This window comes from Ranitomeya imitator, chromosome 4, assembly GCF_032444005.1.
Source record: "Ranitomeya imitator isolate aRanImi1 chromosome 4, aRanImi1.pri, whole genome shotgun sequence".
NCBI lineage: Eukaryota > Metazoa > Chordata > Amphibia > Anura > Dendrobatidae > Ranitomeya > Ranitomeya imitator.
This window is the reverse complement of record NC_091285.1, coordinates 469,088,355-469,109,771: the sequence shown is the minus strand read 5'-3', so window position 1 is coordinate 469,109,771 and position 21,417 is coordinate 469,088,355. Positions and strand designations below refer to the sequence as shown.

The 21,417-nt window shown below is 43.5% G+C and overlaps 1 protein-coding gene across 16 annotated transcripts in view; it reads left to right on the top strand.

Annotated features, from left to right (window-relative positions):
* TJP1 (tight junction protein 1) overlaps nt 1-21,417 on the top strand; it is a 607,218-nt gene that overhangs the window by 512,865 nt on the left and 72,936 nt on the right. For all 16 annotated transcript variants that reach the window (XM_069765846.1, XM_069765847.1, XM_069765845.1 and 13 more), the window contains 3 exons: nt 10,280-10,382; nt 10,728-11,007; nt 13,783-13,886. In XM_069765846.1, coding sequence (XP_069621947.1) covers nt 10,280-10,382; nt 10,728-11,007; nt 13,783-13,886 — 487 coding nt within the window. The remainder of the gene's footprint in view (nt 1-10,279; nt 10,383-10,727; nt 11,008-13,782; nt 13,887-21,417) is intronic.

The following is a 21,417-nucleotide window of genomic DNA, read 5'->3' as shown; positions in this document are numbered from 1 at the left end:
GGCTCTATTACTCTATACACATTGACTACCTTATTAGCATAATGAATTGCTCGCAGCTCACAAACACCCTGCAGTTGTATGTGCTTCACTCGGTGCGTTTCTTATACACAAGTCTTGATGAATATCCGTTCTCTTCTGTGTAGGCTGCATTTTTTTCCAACAGTGTTTCTTCCTATTAGTCAATCCTTTATTTGACAAGCAAAGAGCACAGTTGATAAATGGTCTGCGTTGCCAACTGTAAAGAGGTCTTTTCTGTAATGAAATGGCCCTGCATAATTGAGCTTTGTAATGAAATAGTCATTGATCTGTTAATGTGCTGTATGTATTTCCAAACACATCCCAGCATTGCTCTCATGAACCTCTGTGCTGCTCAATTTTTACATTGAATAGTAAAGTTCAGCCTTTATTGCGTTTACCCCTTTCCAACCAGGCTATTTTTATATAGTGAAAATTAATGTTCATTCGTCACTACTTTGCAAGACCCATAATGTTTTTTTCTTCGGTTGATTAAGCTGTATGAGGGTCTGATTTTTGCATGGCATGCTGTTTTTTTTTTTTTTAAATACCATTTTGGGGCTGATGCAACTTTTTGATTGGTTATTGCAATTTTTGTGGCTTTGCAAAAACCATTAAGAGGAAGAAGAAGAATACAATTTTAACTTTTTGTTTTCTTTTCCTCATTAAAGTGTTTATGAATTGGGTTCAAATGTTTATTTTGACCAGACTTTTAGAGGCTGATCCGTTTGAGCTTACATCAAAGATGGGAACCCGATGTGACACAATAGTACGTCATATGTTGGGAAGGGGTTAAACAATCCCTATTTTTTTTGGATTGTTGAAATAAAGCTAAAAATGTTCAGCCTTTCAAATTTGTTTGAAATGTGACTAGGTCTTATGATTGTACTGACCATGCTGCATCATGGCATATGACGGTGATTAATGCGATTGTGTGACTAATATGTCCGTGTCGCTATAGTCACACAACCATATTATCTTTCGTCTGAGAAAATTGCTCCGATTATGGTTCTCGCACTCTAAGCGAGTGACCGTAGCATGATCCAATATTTGGGAAAGGGGAGGGGGGTGGGATAGTTTCTCAAACTTTACAGTTTGTCAGTCCTAAAAATCGGACCAAATTCTGATGTTGTCTAAAGGCGGTGCCTTTTTTTTCTCTTTTTGTTTTACACTGACTTATTGACTCGCATGCCAAGTGTGACCTGAATATCAAAATGCAAATCGTGCATGCTGTTTTTTTTTTATTTATTTATTTTTTCTCCCCGGACAGCCTCACTCGGAGACAAAAAAAAAAAAGTCTGACAAGTGTGCGTCCCCATAGAATAACATTGGTCAGAGTGTAATACAATGTTTTGCTGGATCGCACTCATACCAAAAATACGGTTGTCTGCATGAACCCATGGCCTGATACTGGGGGGGAAAAAGACTGCTATGGTAATAACTTTTATGGTGGCACTATAGATCAGAATCCAGGCAAAGTGATGGATTATTTATCTTCATTATATACACTGGCAGATTTATTATTACAATCTCTTGGAAAGATGCAATTTGTAACCATTAACCCTACATAAATTGTTTCTTTGGGATGTATTCAGAATGCCTAATTCCAGCAAGAGCATACAAGGTCCCTGCTGTGATGAGGGACCATGGTCACATTAACATCTGTGCCAGGACTCTACCTCACTATGTCGCTTGGAGCGTTCCTCTATTATGACTTTGTACCTATCCGCATCCGTTATCTCCAGTTTCTTCGCTTGTACAGTTTATTTCTAGCACACTGTTTTCTGTAGTTTGTAACTTGACCTAGTTCTCATCTGCGGTACGGGTAGTTTTTTGAAAGCTACCCTTTACTACTGCATATGGACTTCACAGAAGGGGGTAACTTTGCAAATGACAGTCCGCTATTTGTTAGAGGTGCTTACGGCATTTGTCGTTTAGTCGGGAGGTGGCGACGTCACTTGTGTACATGCACACTTTCATAGAGGAAAAAAAATCACTTACAAAAGATCAGTTGCAATTCCTAAATTCGAAAACTGAAAATATTTAGTAACAAAAACCTATACAAAACAAAATAAAAACATTTAAAATTACACCATTGCAACAGAACCAGTTTGCCAAACACTGGCACTGGGATACAACCCATATAACAGGCATGATAACCAATAAAGCCATGTAAATGTGATGGATATCTGAGATAAGTAGGAATGGACACCTACTAAAGTGATGTCAAGTGCTATTCAGTAAAGAAAAAATGGGCAGTGCTCATCTACTGACAAATAATGCAGTATCCAAAGAATATAGAAAAGAAAATGATAGATTTGTGCAATAAAGTGCCATGTGCATAGTTTCTAGGTAAATTGGCTCATAGAAAAGAGAACCTCACATGTATCGCCACAGAAGATGGCTTCCTCAGGGTAATGCACACATTCATCCAAAAACCTATTAATCCAGCATGTAATGCTAAATAAAAAAAATCCCTTGCTTGATGAATGTGAAAACTGTCTGCTTTTGCAGATGCTTGGTGGTAAGTTACAAGTCTTATTGAGATTTTTGGGAACTGTTTTATAGCTTATATCACGATCCATGCTTTAGAGGCATAAGTCTTAGGCCATGTTCACACGTTCAGTATTTGGTCAGTATTTTACTTCTGTATTTATCATCCACTTCTGTTTTACAAATACTGAAGTGGTGACATGTTTCTGTTATACTTTCCCTCTGATTGTTCCACTAATGATTTTTGCCTTACAAATACTGATGTAAAATACTGTACTTGTGAACGTAGCCTTATTGTTGCCATGTATGACTTGCATTGGCCAGACAACTGGCAGAGACATGGTCAGGCTGGTACTGATATTTCTGCATTCATCATTAGACTCAGGCCCACAATGTGTCAACACCCAGTGTGATGCTCAGATGGCTGATATCAGATGACTTGTACACACATGCTGCCGTATATGATTTGCTGCCTTCTCAGAATTATAATTACTATTACCAGACATACCATAGGTGTTAATAACAAGCAGATGTTTTCTTTTGTGCTTGTGCTTATGACCCTTCTGTATAATACAGAAATTAACTGGAGCCACCATGGGTTTGTAGCAAACAAGTCATGCCAGACTAATATAATTTCCTTCTATGATGGAATCACTGACTGAGTGGATCAGGGAAATGTTGTAGATATATTATATCAAATGCTTTGCTGATGTTGAGATAAAGTATCTTATGCTATCCTTACTGAAAAAATGACCAGGTATGGGATTGACAAGGCTACGGTTAGGTGGATTCATAACTGGCTCAGTGATCGTACTAAGAGTGGTAATAAATGGTTACACATCCAATTAGAAAAGTTTCAAGTGGGGGCACCACAAGGCTCTGTCTTGGCACCAATGTTGTTAATTAATTTTATAAATGATCTAGATAAGCGTGAACAATGGGCAGTAACTAATAGAATGGTATTTAACAGGGATAAATGCAAGATTCTACATATGGGCAAGAAAAAATGAAAATTACATCAGCAGAATGGGAGGAATAGAACTAGGCAACATCACGTGTGAAAAAGACTTTGGTATACTTATAGATCACAGACTGAGTGAACAGTGTGATGCAGCAGCAAATAAGGAAATACCGTTCTAGGATGTATTAAGACAAGCATAGTCTATATCACGTGAATTAATTACTCCCCTCGACTCCATCTTGGTCAGTCCTCTTCTGGAATACTGTGTCCAGTTCTGGGCACCACATTTTAAAAAAGACATTGAAAAACTGGAGCAAGTTCAGAGAAGATGGGAGAGCAGACTGCAGAGTATGTTTTGTGAGGAACTGTTAAAGGATCTGGGAATGTTTAGCTTGCAAAAAAAGAAGGCTAAGAGGAGACTTGATAGCTGTCTCCAAATATCTGAAGGGATGTCACAATGGGGGCCATGTATACCAGGATAGAGGATGAGGGGGCCATGTTTACCAGGATGGGGGATGGAGGGGGACCATGTATGCCAGGATGGGGGATGGAAGGGGGCCATGTATACCAGGATGGGGGATGAAAGGGGGCCATGTATACCAGGATGGGGGATGAAGGGGGGCCATGTATACCAGGATGGGGGATGGAGGGGGGCCATGTATACCAGAATGGGGGGGATGGAGGGGGGCCATGTATACCAGGATGGGGGATGGAGGGGGGCCATGTATACCAGGATGGGGGATGGAGTGGGGCCATGTATACCAGGATGGGGGATGGAGGGGGGACATGTATACCAGGATGGGGGGTGCATGGGGGACATGTATACCAGGATCGGGGATAAGGGTGCCATGTACACTATCGTTCAAAAGTTTAGGGTCACTTATAAACGTTCTTATTTTTTTTTTTAAAGAAAAAGCCGTTTTTTCCAATGAAGCTAACATTAAATGATTCAGAAATACACTCTATACATTGTTAATGTGGTAAATGACTATTCTAGCTGCAGACTTCTGGTTTGTAATGCAATATCTTCATAGGTATCTTCATAGGCCCATTTCCAACAACCATCACTCCAGTGTTCTTATGGTACTTTGTGTTTGCTAACTGTGTAATAAGGCTAATGGATGGTTAGAATACCCTTGAAAACCCTTGTGCAAGTATGTTGGCACAGCTGAAAACAGTTTGGCTGATTAGTGAACCTATAAACCTGACCTTCCTTTGAGCTAGTTGAGAATCTGGAGCATTGCACTCGTTGGTTCCATTAAACTCTCAAAATGGCCAGAAAAAAAGAACTTTCATGTGAAACTCGACAGTCTATTCTTGTTCTTAGAAATGAAGGCTATTCCATGCGAGAAATTGCCAAGAAACTGAAGATTTCCTACAACGGTGTGTACTACTCCCTTCAAAGCACAAACAGTCTCTAACCAGTGTAGAAAGAGAAGTGGGAGGCCCCGCTGCACAACTGAGCAACAAGACAAGTACATTAGGGTCTGTAGTTAGAGAAATCGACACCTCACAGGTCTTCAACTGGCAGCTTCATTAATTAGTGCACGCAAAACACCAGTGTCAACGCCTACAGTGAAGCAGCAACTCCAGGATGCTGGCCATCAGAGCAGAGTCGCAAAGAAAAAGTTTTATCTGAGACTGGCTAATAAAAGGAAAAGATTAATATGGGCAAAAGAACACAGACATTGGACGGAGAAAGATTGGAAAAAAGTGTTATGGACAGACAAATCCAAGTTTGAGGTGTTTGGATCACACAGAAGAACACTTGTGAGACGCAGAGTAACTGAAAAGATGCTGGAAGAGTGCCTGACGCCATCTGTTAAGCATGGTGGAGGTAATGTGATGGTCTGGGGTTGCCTTGGTGCTGGTAAAGTGGGAGATTTGTACAAGGTAAAAGGGATTTTAAATAAGGAAGGCTTTCACTCCATTTTGCAATGCTATTCCATACCCTCTGGACAGCGCTTGATTGGAGCCAATTTTATCCTACAACAGGACATGCAAATTGCCTCTTCTGAGAAAAAGAGGACTTAAACTCTATAGCGCCACCTGTTGGAAGTAGCGATCCTACAAGTCACAATCAACTCTTTAAACGAGTCGTGCAATATGACTTAGGATAAAAGCCAAATCAGTATCTCAATTCGCAGACAACAGGACAATGACCCAAAGCGCACCTCCAAATTATGTAAGAACTATTTAGGGAAGAAGCAGGCAGCTGGTATTCTATCTGTAATGGAGTGGCCAGCGCAGCCACCAGATCTCAACCCCATTGAGCTGTTGTAGGAGCAGCTTGACCGTATGGAACGCAAAAAGTGCCCATCAAGCCAAACCAACTTGTGGGAGGGGCTTCTGGAAGCATGGGGTGACATTTCTCCAGATTACCTCAGCAAATTAACTGCTAGAATGCCAAAGGTTTGCAATGCTGCAATTGCTGCAAAGGGAGCATTCTTTGACGAAAGCAAAGTTTGAAGGAGAAAATTATTTCAAATAAAAATCTTTTTCGAACCATGTCAATGTCTGGACTAGATTTTCAATTCATTTGGCAACTCATTTGATTAATAAAAGTATGAGTTTTCATGGAAAACACAAAATTGTCTGGGTGACCCTAAAGTTTTGAGCGGTAGTGTATACCAGGATGGGGGATGAGGGGGTCCATGTATACTAGGATGGGGGATGGAGGGGGCCATGTATACCAGGATGGTAGATGAGGTGGGCTTGCATACCAGGATGGGGGATGGAGGGGGGTCTTGCATACCAGGATGATGGGGGATGGAGGGGGCCATGTATACCAGTATGGAGGATGAGGGGGGGCTTGCATACCAGGATGGGGGATGGAGGAAGGCCACGTATACCTGGATGGGGGACATACATCCCAGTATGGGGGATATTGCCCCTATAGCGGTGTCAGCAGCAGTTCCCGACCCCATTCCCCACCCATAAGTGTGTCATAGCCACATTTTTTGCTCAAATTTTTTCTCCCATTTTCCGCCTCTAAAACCTAGTCTTATGATCTGGTGTGACTTATAGTCTGAAAAATATGGTAGATATTAGAAAAGACTTTGACAATGAGGGTGATCAAACAGATTGCCCCAAGAGGTGGTGAATTCTCCTTCAATGGTCCTTAAACAGAGGCTGGGCAGACAACTGTCTGGGGTGATTTGGTGAATCCTGCGCTGCATAGGTCAGCTCATTGAACACGAAGACCCTTGCAGTCCCTTCCAACTTTCTATGATTCTATGAAAACTGGCTTGATTTGTTTGACTAGTCAGCCACATGTAGCTCATCTAGTATGAATAAATAGCAGCTTGTCGTAGGCAACTAAAATGTTAGCAGGGTTCCCTTTTTTGGTAAAAGGTAAAGTGTTGTAAACCTGTAAGAAAAAGCTCTGAAGGAAATGGGTTATTGTGTGATTCATGCATATTCGCTTCACACCTTGTTTTATTTTAACTGCATTAGCACAAGTAGCTGAAATGTATGAACTGTGCATCAACACCTCTGAGGCAGAATAGACGTGTAATACCGAACCTGCTGTAGTCTGTGTTCAGTCTTTCTCCACATGTATTCCTGAGTGATCAGCCCTATTCTTTCAGATCTCCGGATTTTAGCTTTATATGTGTTATGTGCTTTTCTGCTAGTTTACATTCTTGCACACTTGTATAATCACAAATTGCTTAATTTTATATACCCAATACTTTCTTTCGCTCCCAAAAAATTGCATTCCAGAATTGTTTGCTCTTGCACATTTTAACCGGTAGCCATCTTCTCCATTTAATATCTAAAAGAGATGGACATCTAAATTGGGTACATTTCTGGTCTGCTGTACCAGTATTCACTGGTGCTTTTATGGTCACAAGTCAAGAAGCCAGACTAGAAGTTAGATGTAGATCCTTTTTAAAGGTAGTATGGCAGGTAAAAAAAATAAAAAAAAAAACAAAAACAAAGAAAACCCTGCTCAAACCAAGCACATCACCTTATGAAAATTGTACCTTTAGGGTATGTGCACACGTTGCGGATTTGCCTGCAGATCCGCAGCGGATTTGCAGCAGTTTTCCATGCATTGTACAGTACCATGTAAGCCTATATAAAACAAAATCTGCAGTGCACATGCTGCTGTTTATTTTCCGCAGCATGTCAATTCTTTGTGCGGATTCCGCAGCGTTTTACACCTGCTCCTCAATAGGAATCCTCCGGTGTTAAAACGCATTTGAAATCCGCACAAAAAAAACTCAGGAAATCTGCTGGTAATCCACTGGTAAAACGCAGAGCGTTTTATCTGCGGATTTTTCAAAAACTGAGCGGAAAAATCCGGAGAGAAATCCGCAACATGGGTACATAGCCTTAGGTTGTCCTATGCTATGCCCACGCAGCCGCTTCCATTCCCAGAGATGCATTGCGTGAAGGACCTGAGATGACGTTGTGACGTCACAAAGGTCCTTCGCGCAAAGCATCCCTGGGAACGGAACATACCGGGAGCCGTCGGAAGGTGAGAATAACCCTATATATATTTTTTTTTTTTATTATTATTTTTAACATTCTATATTTTACTATTGATGCTGCATAGGCAGCATTGATGGTAAAAAGTTGGTTACAATTGTCAAGCACTATGCTTGACAAGTGTGACTAACCTGTGAATTACATTTTTTTACGTTTTTATCTCGCAGAATACTTGCGTTTTCCAAGTGATTTGAAGCATTGCTTGGAAAACACAAGCATTCTGCAAGCTAAAAACACTTTGAAAATGCTTGTGTTTTGCCGGAAAACGCATGCGAAGTCCGCATGCATTTTACCCGCTGCGGGGAGTTGTGAAAATGCTGCGGACGTTTCTGCAGCATTTCTGCAACTTGGGCACATAGCCTTAGGCCATGTTCACACAGTGCGTTTTTTACCGCGGAACCGCGGCGGTTTTGCCGCTGCGGTTCCGCAGCTGTTTTCCATGCAGGGTACAGTACACTGTACCCTATGGAAAACAGGACACACTGTGCACATGGTCCGGAAATTGTAAAAAAAAAGACGCGCTGAATAGCTCCCGGAAAAAAGAAGGAGCATGTCAATTCTTTTTCCGGAGCCGCAGCGGTTCTGCACCCATAGACCTCCATTGTGAGGTCCAAACCGCAGTAAAACCCGCAGATCAAAAATATATCTGCGGGTTTTACTGCGATTTGATGTGCAGAACCGCTGCAGCAGGAAGTGCGGGGAGCGGGCGGAAGTGCGTGGGCGGAGTGTGGCTGCCCCCCCGTGTTCCGATCCCGCCCCCCCGTGCTCCGATGCCCCCCCCCCAGTGCTCCGATGCCCCCCCCCAGTGCTCTGATGCCCCCCCCCGTGCCCTAATCTCCCCCCCTTATACTCACCCGGCGTCCCGGTGTCCGTCCGGCCGTCTTCTCCCTGGGCGCCGCCATCTTGCAAAATGGCGGGCGCATGCGCAGTGCGCCCGCCGAATCTGCCGGCCGGCAGATTCGTTCCAAAGTGCATTTTGATCACTGAGATATAACCTATCTCAGTGATCAAAATAAAAAAATAGTAAATGACACCCCCCCCCTTTGTCACCCCCATAGGTAGGGACAATAAAAAAAATAAAGAATTTTTTTTTTTTTTTTTTCACTAAGGTTAGAATAGGGGTAGGGTTAGGGGTAGGGTTAGGGGTAGGGTTAGGGTTAGGGGTAGGGTTAGGGGTAGGGGTAGGGTTAGGGGTAGGGGTAGGGTTAGGGTATTTTCAGCCATTTTAACCCTAAAAAAATTCCTAGAAAACACACAGACTCTGGCTAGAAAACTGCATCAAAAAAACGCATCAAAAAACGCATCAAAAAACGCATCAAAAACGGACCTAAAAAGGACCAAAAAAAGGACCTGCGTTTTCTGCCAAGAGCTGCAGTTTTTTAAAAAACAGTCAGGAAAAAAAAAGGATGGAAATCCTGAACGTGTGAACATACCCTTACTGTTCAAATCCATTTGTGTTTGCCAGCAATTGTTCCTTCTTCAGAAACATTGGTGAGATGCTGGGTGCACTTTGGGCAGAACCACACTGTCATCTTTACCAGCCTACAGGAAGCATAATGACCAAAATTAGTTGAAATCTTTCTTTCTTTCTTTCTTTCTTTCTTTCTTTCTTTCTTTCTTTCTTTCTTTCTTTCCTTCTTTCTCTCTCTCTCTCTCTCTCTCTCTCTCTCTCTCTCTCTCTCTCTCTTTCTCTTTCTTTCTCTGCTTGCTAAGCTAAAAGCTGCAAGATTCTGCCTTAATTTAAGGAAAACACCTTTGCCTTGCACCTTTTTATTTTTTATGTAGCGTATGATTTTTTTTTTTTACATTCCTGACAAGTGGGATGTGTCCTGTCAGTAAAGTGTGTGTGGCCATGTTGCCTTCCTGTGCAGGGGTGCATTATAGGACTGTCTAGGCTGACTCTTGGCAAATCGGTCCCAGTGAGTCTTGCAGTGAGATTCCGGGAATGATTTAATGTGTCTGCTGGCTTTTTCTTTCACTGACAGCACAGTGATTGGGAGGTATAACTATATAATGTAGAGCCAGCGACAATAAAGCTTGCTGTACAACATGATGGCTGGATACACAGACTATCTGAGTAGGGACGGTGGCTGAATAAAAGATATTCCTTGTTAAAGATTGTAGAACAATGGCATTCAGTAATCATAAAATGACTTCTGAAATGTTATATCATGAGTATAATTGGTATAGTGGACCGTTAGGAGGCTTCCAAGTCTTTTCTGCTAGAAATATATGCATTTGTGTATGATTATTTTATGATATTGTGTGCAGACTTCTGGAGAAGAACATCAATACTAATTGTATTCCTCTTCACAGGGAGAATGACCGGGTTGCAATGGTCAATGGGGTGTCCATGGATAATGTGGAGCACGCTTTTGCAGTTCAGCAGTTAAGAAAGAGTGGTAAAAATGCCAAAATTGTAAGTCCACTTAATGTATAACATCTTGGTTAATGTATTAAATTCATAAAGGCTTCTTAGCAGCTTTGTGTAGTGCCATCTAGAAGTGCCGGCATTTTCCTTTGGAACCACTCTGCTGTGTATTGATTGGCGTTTTATTGCTGTAGTTGTGTTGAACTCTGCACAGATTAATATGCAGAGAAGTCAGTGATATATTTCTAGCTTGGCACTCGCTCTGACAAGAAGGTAAATCTTACGTTCTGCTAAATATTTTCTATTTTTCAGTTTGCAGTTAATGGATTGTGCATTGTATATTTTCTAATAAATGTGTTCACTTCTTTATTCTTCCTACATTAACTAATATAGACTATACGGCGGAAGAAAAAAGTACAGCTTCCAGTGGCTCGTCCTGATCCAGGTCCTGTGTCTGAGAATGAGGAGGACAGCTATGAGGATGACGTGCCTGACCAGAGAAATGCCCCCAGTGGTGCTGCTGCCAGCAGGAGGAGTGAGAAGAGCTGGGTGAGAGACAGAAGTGCCAGCCGAGAAAGGAGTTTGTCGCCCAAATCCGACAGAAGATCCATCGCTTCCAGTCAACCTCCAAAACCTACCAAAGTGACCTTGGTGAAATCCAGAAAAAATGAAGGTATAAAAATGCAGCAGTACTTTCTATGTTCATTACATCTGTTGGTGCTTTTTTGCTTTCCTCATTTGTGAAGTTATGTTCTGCTGCATTAAAGCACCACTCCAGAGCTGGGGTTTTTTTTGCCACTGGAATGGTGTCACTAATGTAAGATTCCTGCCCATAGTGATATACTTATCATCCACAGTCGTCTTCTGTTCTCAGCACTGCCCCGGTCATCTTCTGCAGGTTGTGGCCCTCCGGATCGCTCCAGTGTTTGCTGGAGGTCACTTCTCAATGTAAGTCTGAGCGCGAGGACAAGGTTCTCCTAGACTGGCATTGATTGTGACCGTTACTTCTGACTTGCGGTCAGTCAGGAGCTGCAGTCACAACATGGTGGTTGGGGACCGGAGCGATGTCTGGAAGTGCTGAAGAGGGCAGCTGATGAGTCTCTTACTAGGTCTGAGGGGTAACGTTTCTCCTTGTGGAGAGTGACATATCAGCTCTGGCATGCCAAGGTAAGGAAGCTTATTCACCATGCAATGCTCCTCTGGGAAATGTAATCTGCAAATTGCCTCTTCAGAGACTTGCACTCTATAGCGCCACCTGTTCAAAGTAGTAAGCCTATAAGTCACTATCGACCGCAGAAACCATAGCTTAGTGATGCCACTCCAGCATTTTTTTTTACGTCAGCGCTGTAGTGGTGATTTAAATAGCACTGAATCTTTTTTTTTTTTTATACTATCCATGTCTTACTGTACAATATGACATCCACAAAGCAGTTTGGAAGGATATTCATATTAAAGGGAATATCTCACCATGTTTTTGTCTTATGAGAGCATCATGATTTAGGGACAGAGACCATGATTCCAGTGATATGACCGAATAGTAGTTTAGATAAAATCACTGTTTAATCTGCTGTAGCTCTATCAGGTTTGTATAACCCCACCCACAACACTGACTGGCAGGTGTGTGCACTGTACATAGGCAGAAAGCTGCCAATCTGTGACAGGGGATATGTGTGACTACATGGCGGCAGGTTTTAGTCCTTTAGGCTAAGTACACATTAGCGGATCTGTGCGCAGCGTATCATCTGCATGCACAAACACATGGTTACGCTCCATTTTTTTCCCGCATCAGCTTACGCATGACGCCAATAAAAGCTGCGTGTGCATGCGTTTGTATGCTTTATTGCATGTGTGCGTTGTTTCTGCGCATGTGTTCGAAATTTTCATGAATTTTGTTATGCGGCAAATGCTGTTCCAGGAGAATTTCCTTGACAATAGCCACACCCAGTGGGCATGTGTCATAGGGGTTCTGTATATATACCCTACACAGATGAAATCATCATCTTTTCAGCTGCAAGATGGATCCTAGCATGGAAATCTGGATTTATCATTGAAATTGGCTTTTGCCTTTGCTGTGGCTTGTGAAGAAGAAAAAAGAAGAGAAAGACGGAGAAGACGTCATGGTCGCTACTGGCAACACTGGATTTAGTGTCCACACGCCCTTTTTATACAGCTTGGTTTTTTGAGTGGCTGAAACCAGTTCCTGGACATGTTCAGTCTGAAGTACGCACGTGCATCGAACGCTTCCATGCCCTTCAATGCGTTCCCATAGACAGTAATGCGTTGTTTATACGCAATTAGCCGCATGCGTATGCCTGCGCATATTTAACGCCTCAAAAAATGCAACATGATGTGTTTGCCGGACATCGCAAAACGACGCACGGGGACGCCTCCGTATACAAACTGATGCCAATGCATGTCCATGCGTACACAATGTTAAAGATAGGTACGCAAGACGCATGTGGACAGTACGCAGGCCTACGCTGTGCAAAAAAAAAACGCTAATGTGAAACCGGCCTTAGTGATGATATCCTGCTGATAAAACACTTATTTTTTTTTTCAAAAATACAGCAAGTAGTCCAGTAAGAGATTCATCACTGGATTTGGGGTCTCTGTCTCTAGAACATACTACTCCCAGACAAGGTAGTAAACACCTGGTGACAGATTCTTTTTCAATGTATTCTGCAGTAGCCAGACGTACAAATGTGCAGACTGACATCTTGTGCAAAATGAAAGAAAATTAAGACAAAACATGTATTTTTCGGATTATACGATGCACTATTTTCCCCTCCAAATTTGGGAGGAAAATGGGGGAGTTTCTTATAATCCGAAGGTAGCTTACTAGGGGAGGAGGCCAGCTGCAGTGGAGCGGGATCACAGGAGATAGGGTCACTGATTCGGGAGGTCGGCGGTGGCAGGATTGGGGCGATGCTGCGGGCACTGGGCTTTCATAAGATCCCGGCACTGGTGAGTGGAGTTTCCCAATACCATTGATTTTCCATGCTATAGCTTAGGGAAAATGGTCGCCAGATGCGGGTCACACGCAGATCTCGGGAGAAAGGGCACTCCGCTCCTCAGCATCTTATGAGAGCCCAGGGCCCACAGTCTCACGCCGCGTGGACACCCCCTCCTCCCAGCCGGGGCCCACAGCATCGCCCCGCTTCTGCCGCCAGCGTCCTGAAGCCGCGACCCTGCCTCCTTTAACTGAACTCCACCACTGCCACCCTCTTCCCTACATGGTAAGCTACCCTGAAAACGGACTATAGCACCATCATTTTATTTACTTTTTTTTTTCCCTAATCACCACCCCAAAATTTGGAGTGTGTTTTCTAGTCCTCAAAATCCGGTGTATATTTAGTTTTGTTTCACTCTGCTATATAACTGACTTTGTGTTCTATTTCATCTGCTGATGTGCTCATTGTAATTCCAACCTCCTGTAATTGTCTTCCAGAATATGGTCTGAGATTAGCCAGCCACATTTTTGTAAAAGAAATCTCTCAAGATAGTCTGGCAGCGAGAGATGGAAATATTCAGGAAGGTGACGTTGTGCTTAAGGTATATTTTACCATTAACAAGTTTTCACATTTTTATTTATGTCCTTGTTGTATTTGAGGAATGTTTAAATGTTGAGTTCACATTTGTGATCATCCCTGTTCTTTGGTCCCTGGGAGGCATATTTTATATTTTGTTACATATATGACCAAATCCAATGAGATGCGATTTGCAGCCATGTGTTCTAAAAGGCTGTGGGTATTTATGATAAGGGGGAAAAAAATATTTTTACACGTTACCTAGAATTACACAAAGTATCAGTCTTCATCCTGTCTTTCATTTTCACATCGCCTGATACATAGATTGCAACCTACAAGTTTTGATTTTTCTCTTATGGGAGTGCCTCTCGCAGTAATGCAGGCTGGATTCATGTATCCAGAGTGCTGCTGTCTTCACTTGCTTTCGTGTATCACCTCACCTGTAATACTGTGCTTATTTTTTTCCAAGTGCTTTCCTTTTTGTCTATATCCTGTTTTCTCTGCTCTCCATAAAATATTAGATACTTTCCCCTCTCTGTATACACCTCCTCCTCCTGCTGTCTCCCAACACTGAGAAAAGAGACAGAACTGTCAGGAGCTCTGGTAGATAAGGACCTGCAGACTGCAGCACCAAAGTGCTAGAATATTTTTTTTTTTATTTATGAAGACTAGTTAAAAAATTGCTTAACTTTGTGTTTAATTAAAAAAATTAACAATAAAATAAATTGTCCAAAGGTGTACATAGCCTTTAAAGCCTGTTTTTATTTTTGTTAATTTTCGTTTCGTTGTTTACCAGTATGTGTGTTTCTTTGTTACCCGACTACCTGGCAGCTGTGGTCATTTGGTAGATCTCCTTCAGGGTTGTTGACACTGGTGTTATTTCTGAACATTTTTCCGAAAAACGTATAAATAAGTTTTAGTTTTGTTGTGTTTCACTGTCTTTACATTTTAGCAATGTCCAGACCGTGAGTATTCGGATATAATGTATGGGTTTGTCACAGGTCGCAGCGTTTCAGAGTCACACATACATGGCTGAAATCATACAGCCGGTGTCGGATACATGCAGCCCGTGGATGTATTCGCTGTCAGCTTCCCTTTAAAGGGAGCCGGGCATGTCCTTTTTGTCTTTTAATCATCTTCCCCCATTGTTTTCTCAAAGAAAAGCTCACAGTATATATATCATTAGTAGATTGCATCACATACGTTTTTAGTTTGTCATAGGGATGGCATTTTTTATATCGTCCGTCATGGTCCTGTGATTCACACCCACCGCATTGTGATTGATTGCCGTGACCGGCCTGACAGTATGGTAACTGTTGTGAATTCTGTGATCAAGCTCCCTCCTGTGGTCACGAGTGGTACTGCGGCTTCTGAGTTTCCTTCCTCAGGTGATGAGGTTAAGTCGTTAGGTGCTGCTCTATATAACTCCACCTAGTGCTTTGATCCTGGCCTACAGTCAATGTTCTAGTATTGGTCTTGCTTCCTCCTGGATCGTTCCTGTGGCCTGTCTGCTCAGCATAAGCTAAGTTCTGCTTGTGTTACTTTTGTTGCTATATTTTCTGTCCAGCTTGCTTTTTTGGTTTTGCTTGCTTGCTGGAAGCTCTGAGACGCAGAGGGAGCACCTCCGTACCGTTAGTCGGTGCGGAGGGTCTTTTTGCCCCTCTGCGTGGTTGTTTGTAGGTTTTTGTCTTGACCGCAAAGCTATCTTTCCTATCCTCGGTCTATTCAGTAAGTCGGGCCTCACTTTGCTAAATCTATTTCATCCCTGTGTTTGTATTTTCATCTTAACTCACAGTCATTATATGTGGGGGGCTGCCTTTTCCTTTGGGGAATTTCTCTGAGGCAAGGTAGGCTTGTTTTTCTATCTTCAGGACTAGCTAGTTTCTCAGGCTGTGCCGTGTTGCATAGGGAGCGTTAGGCGCAATCCACGGCTACCTCTAGTGTGGTTTGATAGGTTTAGGGATTGCGGTCAGCAGAGTTTCCACGTCTCAGAGCTCGTCCTATGTTTTGTGGGTTTTGTCAGGTCACTTGTGTGCTCTGAACTTCAAGGTCCATTGTGGTTCTGAATTACCTATTCATAACAGTACTGGAGGCCCAAAGTACTATGCTTCTCAATAGAGGGAAAAAAGAAGTTCTGAGACCATTTTTTTTTTCTTTGCACTGTGCTTTGCCTTTTTTTTCCCCTAGACATTTGGGTGGTTCAGGACACAGGTGTGGTGATGGACATTAAAGGTCTATCTTCATGTGTGGATCTTCTCACTGCAAGAGTACAAAATATTCAAGACTTTGTGGCTCAGAATTCTATGTTAGAACCAAGAATTCCTATTCCTGATTTGTTTTCTGGAGATAGAGCTAAATTTCTGAGTTTCAAAAATAATTGCAAACTGTTTCTGGCGTTGAAACCTCGCTCCTCTGGTGACCCAGTTCAACAATTTAAGATTATTATTTCTTTATTACGTGGCGACCCTCAAGACTGGGCATTTTCCCTTGCGCCAGGAGATCCTGCATTATGTAATATTGATGCGTTTTTTCTGGCGCTCGGATTACTGTACGATGAACCTAATTCAGTGGATCAGGCAGAGAAAAATTTGCTGGCTCTGTGTCAGGGTCAGGATGAGATAGAGATTTATTGTCAGAAGTTTAGAAAGTGGTCTGTGCTCACTCAATGGAATGAATGTGCTTTGGCAGCAATCTTCAGAAAGGGTCTCTCTGAAGCCCTTAAGGATGTCATGGTGGGATTTCCTATGCCTGCTGGTCTGAATGAGTCTATGTCTTTGGCCATTCAGATCGGTCGACGCTTGCGTGAGCGTAAATCTGTGCACCATTTGGCGGTATTATCGGAGCATAAACCTGAGCCTATGCAGTGCGATAGGACTCTGACCAGAGCTGAAAGGCAAGAACACAGACGTCAGAATGGGCTGTGTTTCTACTGTGGTGATTCCACTCATGCTATCTCCGATTGTCCTAAGCGCACTAAGCGGTTCACTAAGTCTGCCACCATTGGTACGGTACAGTCGAAATTTCTTTTGTCCGTTACTTTGATCTGCTCTTTGTCTTCCTATTCTGTCATGGCATTTGTGGATTCAGGCGCTGCCCTGAATTTGATGGACTTGGAGTTTGCTAGGCGCTGTGGGTTTGTCTTGGAGCCCTTGCAGTGTCTTATTCCATTGAGAGGAATTGATGCTACGCCTTTGGCCAAGAATAAGCCTCAGTATTGGACCCAGCTGACCATGTGCATGGCTCCTGCGCACCAGGAGGATATTCGCTTTCTGGTGTTGCAAAATCTGCATGATGTGGTCGTGTTGGGGTTGCCATGGCTACAAGTCCATAACCCAGTATTAGATTGGAAATCAATGTCCAGCTGGGGTTGTCAGGGGGTACATGGTGATGTTCCATTTCTGTCTATCTCATCATCCACCCCTTCTGAGGTCCCAGAGTTCTTGTCTGATTACCGGGATGTATTCGATGAGCCCAAGTCCAATGCCCTACCTCCGCATAGGGATTGTGATTGTGCTATCGAGTTGATTCCTGGTAGTAAGTTTCCTAAGGGTCGACTGTTTAATTTATCTGTACCTGAGCACGCCGCTATGCGGAGTTACGTAAAAGAATCCTTGGAGAAGGGTCATATTCGGCCATCGTCATCGCCATTGGGAGCAGGGTTCTTTTTTGTGGCCAAGAAGGATGGTTCGCTGAGACCTTGTATTGATTACCGCCTTCTAAATAAAATCACGGTCAAATTTCAGTACCCCTTGCCGCTGCTATCTGATTTGTTTGCTCGGATTAAGGGGGCTAGTTGGTTCACCAAGATAGATCTTCGTGGTGCATATAATCTTGTGCGTATTAAACGGGGCGATGAATGGAAAACTGCATTTAATACGCCCGAGGGCCATTTTGAGTACCTAGTTATGCCATTCGGACTTGCCAATACTCCATCAGTATTTCAGTCCTTTATGCATGACATCTTCCGAGAGTACCTGGATAAATTCCTGATTGTATACTTGGATGATATTTTGGTCTTCTCGGATGATTGGGAGTCTCATGTGAAGCAGGTCAGAATGGTGTTCCAGGTCCTGCGTGCTAATTCTTTGTTTGTGAAGGGATCAAAGTGTCTCTTTGGTGTTCAGAAGGTTTCATTTTTGGGGTTCATTTTTTCCCCTTCTACCATCGAGATGGACCCTGTTAAGGTCCAGGCCATTTATGATTGGACTCAGCCGACATCTCTGAAGAGTCTGCAAAAGTTCCTTGGCTTTGCTAATTTTTATCGTCGCTTCATCTGTAATTTTTCTAGTATTGCTAAACCATTGACCGATTTGACCAAGAAGGGTGCTGATGTGGTCAATTGGTCTTCTGCTGCTGTGGAAGCTTTTCAAGAGTTAAAGCGTCGTTTTTCTTCTGCCCCTGTGTTGTGTCAACCAGATGTTTCGCTTCCGTTCCAGGTTGAGGTTGATGCTTCTGAAATTGGAGCGGGGGCTGTTTTGTCGCAAAGAGGTGCTGATTGCTCGGTGATGAAGCCATGCGCCTTCTTTTCCAGGAAGTTTTCGCCTGCTGAGCGAAATTATGATGTTGGCAATCGAGAGTTGCTGGCCATGAAGTGGGCATTCGAGGAGTGGCTTCATTGGCTTGAAGGAGCTAAGCATCGCGTGGTGGTCTTGACTGATCACAAGAACTTGACTTATCTCGAGTCTGCTAAACGGTTGAATCCTAGACAGGCTCGTTGGTCACTGTTTTTCTCCCGTTTTGACTTTGCGGTTTCGTACCTTCCGGGCTCTAAAAATGTGAAGGCGGATGCCCTGTCTAGGAGTTTTGTGCCCGACTCTCCGGGTTTGCCTGAGCCGGCGGGTATTCTCAAAGAGGGAGTAATTGTGTCTGCCATCTCCCCTGATTTGCGGCGGGTGCTGCAAAAATTTCAGGCTAATAAACCTGATCGTTGCCCAGCAGAGAAACTGTTTGTCCCTGAGAGGTGGACGAATAAAGTTATCTCTGAGGTTCATTGTTCGGTGTTGGCTGGTCATCCTGGAATCTTTGGTACCAGAGATTTGGTGGCTAGATTCTTTTGGTGGCCGTCTCTGTCGCGGGATGTGCGTTCTTTTGTGCAGTCCTGTGGGATTTGTGCTCGGGCTAAGCCCTGCTGTTCTCGTGCCAGTGGGTTGCTTTTGCCCTTGCCGATCCCGAAGAGGCCTTGGACACATATCTCTATGGATTTTATTTCGGATCTCCCCGTCTCTCAAAAAATGTCGGTCATTTGGGTAGTTTGTGATCGCTTCTCTAAGATGATTCATTTGGTACCCTTGTCTAAATTACCTTCCTCCTCTGATTTGGTGCCATTGTTCTTCCAGCATGTGGTTCGTTTACATGGCATTCCAGAGAACATCGTTTCTGACAGAGGTTCCCAGTTTGTTTCGAGGTTTTGGCGAGCCTTTTGTGCTAGGATGGGCATTGATTTGTCTTTTTCCTCGGCTTTCCATCCTCAGACAAATGGCCAGACTGAACGAACCAATCAGACCTTGGAAACATATCTGAGATGTTTTGTTTCTGCTGATCAGGATGATTGGGTGTCCTTTTTGCCGTTGGCTGAGTTCGCTCTTAATAATCGGGCCAGCTCGGCTACTTTGGTTTCACCGTTTTTCTGCTATTCTGGGTTCCATCCTCGTTTCTCTTCAGGGCAGGTTGAGTCTTCGGACTGTCCTGGTGTGGATACTGTGGTGGACAGGTTGCAGCGGATTTGGACTCATGTAGTGGACAATTTGACCTTGTCCCAGGAGAAGGCTCAACGTTTCGCTAATCGCAGACGCTGTGTGGGTCCCCGACTTCGTGTTGGGGATTTGGTTTGGTTGTCATCTCGTTATATTCCTATGAAGGTTTCCTCTCCTAAGTTTAAGCCTCGTTTCATTGGTCCGTATAGGATTTCTGAGGTTCTTAATCCTGTGTCTTTTCGTTTGACCCTTCCAGATTCTTTTTCCATCCATAACGTATTCCATAGGTCATTGTTGCGGAGATACGTGGCGCCTGTGGTTCCATCTGTTGATCCTCCTGCCCCGGTTTTGGTGGAGGGGGAGTTGGAGTATATAGTGGAGAAGATTTTGGATTCTCGTGTTTCGAGACGGAAACTCCAGTATCTGGTCAAGTGGAAGGGTTATGGTCAGGAAGATAATTCCTGGGTCTTTGCCTCTGATGTCCATGCTGCCGATCTTGTTCGTGCCTTTCATATGGCTCATCCTGGTCGGCCTGGGGGCTCTGGTGAGGGTTCGGTGACCCCTCCTCAAGGGGGGGGTACTGTTGTGAATTCTGTGGCCAAGCTCCCTCCTGTGGTCACGAGTGGTACTGCGGCTTCTGAGTTTCCTTCCTCAGGTGATGAGGTTAAGTCGTTAGGTGCTGCTCTATTTAACTCCACCTAGTGCTTTGATTTTGGCCTCCAGTCAATGTTCTAGTATTGGTCTTGCTTCCTCCTGGATCGTTCCTGTGGCCTGTCTGCTCAGCATAAGCTAAGTTCTGCTTGTATTACTTTTGTTGCTATATTTTCTGTCCAGCTTGCTTTTTTGGTTTTGCTTGCTTGCTGGAAGCTCTGAGACGCAGAGGGAGCACCTCCGTACCGTTAGTCGGTGCGGAGGGTCTTTTTGCCCCTCTGCGTGGTTGTTTGTAGGTTTTTGTGTTGACCGCAAAGCTATCTTTCCTATCCTCGGTCTATTCAGTAAGTCGGGCCTCACTTTGCTAAATCTATTTAATCTCTGTTTGTATTTTCATCTTAACTCACAGTCATTATATGTGGGGGGCTGCCTTTTCCTTTGGGGAATTTCTCTGAGGCAAGGTAGGCTTATTTTTCTATCTTCAGGACTAGCTAGTTTCTCAGGCTGTGCCGAGTTGCATAGGGAGCGTTAGGCGCAATCCGCGGCTACTTCTAGTGTGGTTTGATAGGTTTAGGGATTGCGGTCAGCAGAGTTTCCACGTCTCAGAGCTCGTCCTATGTTTTGTGGTTTTTGTCAGGTCACTTGTGTGCTCTGAACTTCAAAGTCCATTGTGGTTCTGAATTACCTATTCATAACAGGTAACAGCCTTGGAATTCCTGCACTTGGGCACTGCCCATCAGCGGTCCCCAGCTCCTTATCACATGTGCTCCGCTACGGTGTGAAGGAAGACAGTAGCGGGCATGGCGTGCGCGCACACACCATCTGACGCTATCCCACTGGGGGCAGCTTAACACACAAAATGACATGACCAATGCCCTTTTAACTTGCTGCGGCCCAAATAGCAATGTTGATTCAGTGACCGACTTTTTGCTTTGTTGACTTCACAGTTCCGCGTCTTATTATTTTGCTGTAAAGAAAACTGCAGTTAGTTTCTATTTGGATCTTCATTTTTAAGAAAGTAGTGCCGTCTAAAATAATGCAGAAATGTAATCTGCTAAACTGCAAAGCCCCCTTCTTTTTTTGCTTGTATTGTGCTTTTTTATTATTGGCAATCCTTGCTTCCCAGATATGCCTGTCTTCCCCTCCTAGCAGTGACACTTTATCAACAGTTCATGAGGTTGGTGATCAATAACACTGGCTGAGCGCACATTT